The sequence below is a fragment of the Neltuma alba genome, unplaced genomic scaffold (assembly GCF_004799145.2).
Source record: "Neltuma alba isolate B1F8T4 unplaced genomic scaffold, ASM479914v2 tig00003186_pilon, whole genome shotgun sequence".
NCBI lineage: Eukaryota > Viridiplantae > Streptophyta > Magnoliopsida > Fabales > Fabaceae > Neltuma > Neltuma alba.
In genome coordinates, this window is record NW_021633177.1 from 1,085,337 (window position 1) to 1,093,738 (window position 8,402).

An 8,402-nucleotide genomic window follows, 5' to 3' on the forward strand; every position below is an offset into this window, starting at 1 on the left:
AAGCTGGAGGCTAACTAAGAACCCATATGCCAATAACATGCTGCCACAACAATACAAACACCTTCCCAATCTGCACAGAGGAGAGATTCAAGGCTTATTTTTCTTTATTTGAATTGAAAATAAGGTTAAACTTGCCGTGTAAGAATTATAACCTACCATCTTCTTCATACAAAGGGATTACTTTGCCATTAGGACAATACACCAAGTTTTTCAGGTCTTGATCTTAGATAAATATGAGTGTGGATGTGTCCTTCCAGTTAACCTCAGTAGAAAAAACTAAGAACCCCTTTTTTTTTTTTTAGGTCTAACTGAACCAGTCAGGGAAAAAAAAACTAAACTAATGATGTTCTCTGTCTCAATGAGCAGAAGGGCAGACAGAACCAAAGTCCCAAGACGTCACGCAATTGTGAGAACCTTTTCTTTCCCAGTGCTCCATAATCTTCCCCACTAAGACAATGATGAACACAAAACCTTTAGAGCCGAAAGCAGCACTCAGAATGAAGCAACAAGGCATTTATTTTTATTATATAAGGAAAATAATGCAGAGAAGGACACAAGTGAACTACATCCTATCCTGATTCTCAATCAAATCAAAAACTCTTCAGTAAAAGTGATTCCTTCAACAAACAGACAAATTAGCTATCAAGTGCATATCTGATGCTTTCTGTCTGCAAGTTAGCTAATGACAATGCATGGGAATAAAAGATAGCATCAATTACATATAGTGGATTCTGCCAAGTGATGTAACAATTTGCGAAAGTGATTTTGACACAAGGCATAACATTACTAAAAGTGAAGTGTAGAAATCAAACTTTCTCAAGTTCATATAACTTTGGAATCTTGCATCCTCTGATATCATAAACATTATATTGAGCCAGGTTTTTAGAGGCGTGATTGTTCCCATGGATTTATATCACAACCAAAACCGATATTTCAGAGTTAAGTAAACCATAGAGGCGCAATAATCAGAAGAGAGAACCTAGGCAGAAGGTTTTAAACAGTTCATGTTATTTTTCCCTTTTCAACTAAATATGCCAACATGCAGAAGAACTTTTACAGAACAATGAATTAAGAAGAGCAGAACTTCAAAACGAATACTGAAATGTCAATTTTTATTAGAGAGCTTAAAAACAAACATTTAAACACGTGTTCAAAGAAACAAATTGGCACAGCGAATTTATCAACAACATAATCTCACTACAGCTTGTTTCATTCTCGGTCAATTTAAGATTACAACTCAATAGAACCAAACTAAAATAGGAATACAGGAATAGAAAAGAAGAAATGGAATCAATTATCCTAGTAACAAGTGGTTGGTGTAGCATAGAACTTGCGTCCTGCCCAACTAGTTTATTGTTTCCCTGAGAATTTATTGTACTATACTTTCTACAAATTTTCGCCTAAATATAATGAATTTCTATAGAATTTTGAAGATGATTGAATAGATATACTTGTTAAACACAACAGGAAAGAGAGCTGATGCAAGAAATTACAATGCATTCATGCTACCATTTGCTCCTGCTCAATGTTAATTTGTTCCATCCAAGCTGGAACTGCATCTGTTCCATTTTTACGATGGCATTGCAGTTGCTGCTTTTGCTGTTCTTCAACACTAAATTGACCGGATTCTTGCGGCGCAGCATCCTTTACAAGTGAATGAACCCAAGAAACATCCGGTTCAGCGAGATTTGCTGGAACTGGGGTGCTCCTACTGCTTCGAAATCCAAAAGAAGCGGATTTCCTCAGCTTATTGAACTCTTCACCATGGACGCCCCAGTCCAACTTTCCATCAGGGGATCCCCAGTCTGATAAGGCAGAAGCCTTTGTCGTTGAAGAAACCGGAGAGGAAAGCTCTGGGTGCCAGTTTACTGCGCTGCGCTCAATAAAGCTCTGGCTTCTCTTAGAAAAGGCAGCAAGTCGTGCATTCAAGGCCATTGTGGTTGCTGATGATACAGATGGATCATTCACAGAAGACGGCGATCCCATCCCATTTGAATTGGAAAGGCCAGAAGAATAGCTTCGCAGATGCAAGTTTGCATTCTGACGCGTCTGGAACCCAGTTGGAGATTGCAACTGAGGTCCAGCAGTGTCGAGTGAAATTCCCTGTAATTTAGGCACAATTGTTGGATCAACTGACCCAAAAATGTCATCAAGGTTGGTAGGCTTCATTGCTGCAAACCTATTCAACTCCCCAGCGTGATCACTGAAAGAGACAGGAAAAGAATGACTATCAGGCACAGAACTCCTCCAGCTTGATGGCGAGGAAAGACCAGAAATCTCATCCATCATCATCTGCTGCCTACGGCGTTGATTTTCAAGTCCAAGTAATGCAATATCTAAATCGACATCTCTAGCACTTGAAGCAGTTTTTAGTCTGCTTCTTGGCAGTTGCAGGGTAGGGACCCCACCATTAGATTGGGCCTGCCACATGGTTCCACCAACAGGAGAAGATGCACCAGAAGGAGTAAGAGGTGGTGTTGAGACTGGAGGTATCATGACAGATGACGAACCCAGTGAGAGTGGGCTAAGCGATCCCATATCCAATGAACAAGAACTAGATGAAAATGATCTGGGAGAAGGTATAGCTGACCCAGTGCAAGGGTACAAGGGGCGAAGCTCCTCAGGCTTATGAGCAAAAAAGCAAACCCTTCTGGTGCAAGCACCCTCATCCTTGCAAAGCCGTGTGCGATACTGGGCTGGGTGAAGCCAGCACTCAAAAATACCATGTGCATATTCACAGGCATCTCCCTTGCTGCATGATCCCTTCCGAAACTCTGGACAAGGGACACAGCTATAATGATACTTTCTAGGATCCCGTCGCCTAGCATTTTCCCCTGGATGAACAAAGGGGCACTCAGTCCAATCATGAGAATAAGCCCTTGAGCAAGGCTTTACCTTGAATGTATACATCCTAAACTCATCAGTACCATAAATCCCACTCTTTATGTCAGGAAGAGAGAGATCAATAGGATAATCCTTCTTCTCAGTCACATCTTTCGAAACATGAGATGCAGCCATCTCTGGCTGTTTCTGTTGCTCCATCTGGCTAACGGTATCCTCAAATGGGAGACATGCCCCATCAATAACATCCTTACCTTTCAGTATGGTTTGAAGGATCCTCTTCCTTGAATTGAAGATCGAATTAGCCCCAGAAACAATCAAGTCACAAGGTTGGTTACCATTAGCATCAACGGCACTAACATCTGCACGTGCATCAAGCAAAAGCTTTACAACCTCAGGGGATGAGGCTGAACCCCCAGCAACAGCACAATGAAGGGCTGCAGCCCCATCTCCTCCACAAGTCCTGTTAACATCAACATGACCGGTTTCGAGTATATAACTTAGCACGCCCTTGCTTCCAAACATGGCAGCAATCATGAGAGGAGTCCTCTCTTCATAGCTCAATTTGTTTAAGCCAATCCTCCTACCATACCACAGGCAAGCCTCATCGACATCAAGACCCTCTTGCTCAACTGCATCTTTGAAACTCGCAACATCATCTGAGGCTGCAAGTTCAAGCAAGACATAAGTATTGTGATGCAGCCCCTCTTCTTTCCCATATTCATCCTCCATAACGAAACCTGCTTGAGAGGGTTTCCTCTTGGAACCGCTGCACATGGAAATTATCTTCCCTTCAAGCCTTCACAGAGACCTGCAAAATCAGAGCAGATAACACGTTCGAGATGATATTGCGCCAGACAGGATATCAAGAGTGAAAGAAAATAGAATATTTATAGCTCCAATTCCTATGAAACCTAGAAAGAAAACGGAGAAGGTAAGAAGAAAGAATTTGCGGACGGTGATACTACTGTTGAGGCGGCTAACGAATGGAAGCATATTTAGAGAGTTGTGCGATAAGGAGTCACCAAATAGTTAGTAACGAGCATCCGTTGAAATATAAATGTTCACATAGGCATCAATATAACAACTTCTAATTTTTAGCACAACTACAATAAAATGAGGAAACAGAAAATTGTTATCAACTGAACCAAAAATTATTATATTTTAAAAAACTGCGACCGTTACATCGTTTTGGTAACTTCCCTCTACCAGTGAAGCCCATAAATGAACAACATCATCCTCAGAAATTTTCTTGGCAAGTAAGCAAAAGCATATTTCAAAGACCAGATTTTGAGCTGAAATTCGAGGACCCATCAACAGGAATAAGAGAAACCAGCATGCGATAATGAAGAAGCATATACCTTGCGATGATTAAAGCACACCACCGAAGCACGTATGGCAAAGCAGGCTCTGGTTTTTGTTTCAGCTTTTAACTTGAGCGCTTCAAAGCTTTTGAGGGGGGAGAGAGAGAAGGAAGGAAAGGAGGAAGTGGACTTTTCAGCCTCCTTGTCTTTATGGATTGGGTCAAAAAGACGATCCCACATTCCCACCTAGCTGCCCACCGGCTCCTTCCTTCCCTTTACCAATTCCACTCATTTTTTCTTATTTATTTGTTTTTAGTCCCACTGCAAATCATAAAACCACGAAAAAGAATTATGAAATTAATATTTTTTAATTCAAACATTTAACACTTCAAAATAACATAGAATAAAATAAATCCAAATTAAAATTTTGAAATTAAAAAAAATACCCCTTCATTAATCTTATTAAAAAAACGCATTGTTAGTCCTAAATTGAAACTTGTAATTTACTATCAGAATTTATTATTTTTAATTGATTCACGTGTTTTTTCATATATTATTCATTAATAAAAATGTAATTTTAATTCCAAATTAAGGTTTGTAATTTTACAATCAGGAATTTTTATCTCTAGATGAATTAATCTTATTTTTAATTAATTCACATGTTATGTCACATGTCATGCATCAGAAAAAAAATGTATCTTTATTTCACAATCAAAATTTGTTATTTTTAAATAAATTTTTATTTACACAAAATATTTTTATCATTTTTTTTAAATTTTGAAATTTTAATTTGAGTTGGCTTCTTTCTATGTCATGTTAAAAATGTTAGAGGTATTAATTTAAAAAAAACTAATTTTAAAATTCTTTTCTCAAACTTTCCTAAAACCAACTTCAAAATGTCTGGCAAAAAAAATTCGGAAAAATTTTTTGGCCAAAAAAAACTTCAGAAATCAGAACGAGTTTTAGAGGGATGATCAATAATCAATTTCGGAAATTTGAAAAATATAATTATGTTTTTACTTAGTTTTTTTAAAATTTTGGAATTCTTTATAAAAAGCCAGTATCATCCACGTCTATATAATGCAATTTTAGCTATTTTAGATTTATCGAAACAGCAAAACAGCCTTTATTTTATTCTTATCCGCAATAAATTTTTTATCAGACCCATTTAAAATATTTTTAGAATACATTAATTTGATAAAAAAATTATTTAAATCTGGAAAGACAAATTATAGAGAATAGCATAGTATATGCAGTGAACTTCATTCAGGAAGGAAAAATAACTTGGTTTGGGAAGAATTTATGCCTTTTCCTAAATGTCCCTAAAACCATTATTCTGGGTGGCGCAAAATTGTTATTGTATGATTTAAATAATATATATATATATATATATATATATAAATTCCCAAAACTGAGAAGAACCCCCCATGTAAGTGATGTTCTCTCCAGATTCGATTTCTCCCAAAACATACGTATGCTTTCATAATATTTAGAGTATTTGATAATTGTTGTATTTAATATTTCTTTTCTTATTTTTTTGTTTTTATATTACCTTCCTTTTAAATATAAATATAGTTTTTACCGTAATTTATATTTTATACTGTAAAATAGATTTTATATTTAGAATTAAATGTAATATTAGAATAAAATAGCATCCAATATTTTACTATTATTTTTTTAATTACATCTAACACCTTAATTTCATTTACGGTGCACTCAACAACTTGATATTATTTATATTGCATTTTGAACTGCGAACCAAGAGTAAGATTATGGACTTATGGTGCTACATGTGATTAAAAAAAATCATATCAGTAGATATTGGATATATTAAGAAAATAACAAATCATTAAATCATTAGATACATCACATTAAGATTAAGGCACTAAGTGTTCATGAAAAATAACGTCTTGCTGCCCAATACTACTTTATCTTTTATAAATTGAATTTTATATGTTTTGCCAATGGCATATATTTCTCAGAAATGTTTTCAGGTAAACTGAGATGAATTTTTTTAAAAAAAAATACTTACTTTATGTGATATAAGATTATTTTTTTGAAAAAACTAATCCAAACTCGTTCTTATATTATAAACCACACACCTTACCTGCGTTTTAAACTTTTTTTTTTTTGGCAATAAATGCAGTGGAAAACGGCTAAAACCAGAAAATGATTTAAAATATTGTGGTGGGCTGGGCGGCGCATACTAACCAAAAGCCATCAAATAAAGAAGAGCCACGTAAATGTTGTTTCGGGGGTCGGTCTCACCGAAGCATCCATACCTGATATATTCAGGACGATCACGCTTCAGGCGTTTGTGGCTGACGTGGCTATGCCATGACCGTCCGCATGATTCCTTAATTTTCCTTAAAAAATAATACTCCTCCGGTCCTTATTATAAGACTCAATTTGACTTTTTATTTGGTCTTAATTATAAGACCCAATCCATTTTCTCTCTTATATTTATGCATTTTTTTCCAAGATAATCCTTCTAATAATGATAGTTTTAGCCAATATACTTAATTAGCAAGGATATTTTAGGAATAACAACACTTATTTATTATAAATAACCAACTTAACTTACTTCTTTAATCTCTTCAAATAAGTCAATTGGGTCTTATAATTAGGATCGGAGGAGTAATAATAAAGCACATTGCCTGAGAAGTTAGTCTAGCGTCACTGACTGTCACTGACTGTCACGGACAATTCTGACAATACGAACGCGTTTTATTGGTCAGTAATTCTGGTGGGCATGGACAGTCGGCTCCGATTAGACTTGTTTGTCCTGACCTTTTTTTGGCCCCATTTTTTGTCATCTTATGCTTTATTCTTTTGCAAAAGGCAACCCATTAAATTGACCAAAAAAAGGGCAACCCATTAAGGAAAAAAACATGTTTTCTTAAAGTTATCGATTCATGAGAGGGACGGATCGATGGTTTCTAGATGTTTGACACCCCAAATTCAATTCATGCACTTATCTTGTGGCTTAACGATCCACGGCAGTTAAACGTTCCGTTCTTTTTTAAAAAACAAAAAATAAAAAAAGACAATGATGGATACTGTTATTTTGCAATTTTTTGCGCAGGTTAGACACTTTATTAGTGTTGGGCCAAACAAAGAGGTTCATCTTTAAATATAACTGGACAACAACCATTGATCTCAATAAGATGGGACCAAGAAGTATTAGTCCAAGTAAAAAAAAGTTGGGAAAATTAAGGAGAAGGACCTAAAAAAATTAGTATTTATTAAGAGGGATCTTAAAAATTGTAATTAATTTGAAAGACCAAAAATTAAAATAAAAGTATACATTTATACCTTCATTCAATCCCAACTATACATACATATGAACACAATCACACTACCTATACAAAGCTTTTTAGATGAATATAAATATAGTTCTTTCTGTTAATCAAAATATGAAAATCAAGTAAATAGTACCCCTTTGTAACCTAAGCTTCACTAATAATTTTTCCAACCACATCGGAATGAGGGGCAAAATCACAGTTGTGCAAGCTGGAAGTTTTTCCAGCCATATTGGAATGAAAGGCTAGTAGATGCAGATATGAATGACTGAAAAATAGGACTCTATTTTTTGTTACTTGCTGTATTTAGTTTTTAATTTTAATGGGGGGCAATTTAGTAATTATAAATTTATATTTCAATTGATAACTGATAGTCAAATATTGAGATGGGTCTTGGAGATAATGTAGGGATTTGGCCAGGGATAATTTCGTAATTGTAAATTCATATTTTAATTTTTGGTCCTTCAAATTAATTACAATTTTTAAGATCCCTCTCCATAAATACTAATTTTTTTAGGTCCTTCTCCTCAATTTTTCCAAAAAAGTTAGACACCTTAAATATAATGCTTGAGTTTGATGTTTAAGACGATGTGTATGAAAAAAATATTATTAGGCGGAGTCTCCATTACGGCGCCTGACAGTACTCCGAGAGATTAATTTCTGAAAAAAATATTATTGGGAGGGGTTTTCATTATAGTGTCTAACAGTATTTCGAGAGATTAGTCTCTCACCATTCAGGTGAGAGGATACTCTGGATAACAAAAAAAAAAGTTTTTACTGTTTAAATATGAGATCTTGAAGCCATATAAAAAAAAAAAAAATCGGATAGATCGTGATAAAAAATTAATAGTAATTTTATCTTTTGTCCCTAGCATAAGAAGGCATATTACTTGCTGGCAAAAAATAAAAACAATACATATTAGTATCTCTTGTTTATAATTATAAAATAACATTT

General features: G+C 35.1%; 1 protein-coding gene across 1 annotated transcript; it reads right to left on the minus strand.

Annotated features, from left to right (window-relative positions):
• Positions 1–1,149: 1,149 nt before the first annotated feature.
• On the minus strand, positions 1,150–4,320 carry LOC114740638 (zinc finger CCCH domain-containing protein 66). The gene is made up of 2 exons (XM_028928827.1): positions 4,203–4,320; positions 1,150–3,652 (listed from the first exon to the last, which is right to left on the minus strand). Exon 2 carries the CDS (start codon positions 3,616–3,618, stop codon positions 1,501–1,503), a length of 2,118 nt encoding a protein of 705 aa, XP_028784660.1. The 5' UTR covers positions 3,619–3,652; positions 4,203–4,320; the 3' UTR covers positions 1,150–1,500.
• Between the last annotated feature and the right edge of the window lie 4,082 nt (positions 4,321–8,402).

Coding starts and splice junctions, on each gene's coding strand:
- LOC114740638 (XM_028928827.1), bottom strand. CDS start 3,618: ATGTGCAGCGGTTCCAAGAGGAAACCCTCTCAAGCAGGTTTCGTTATG.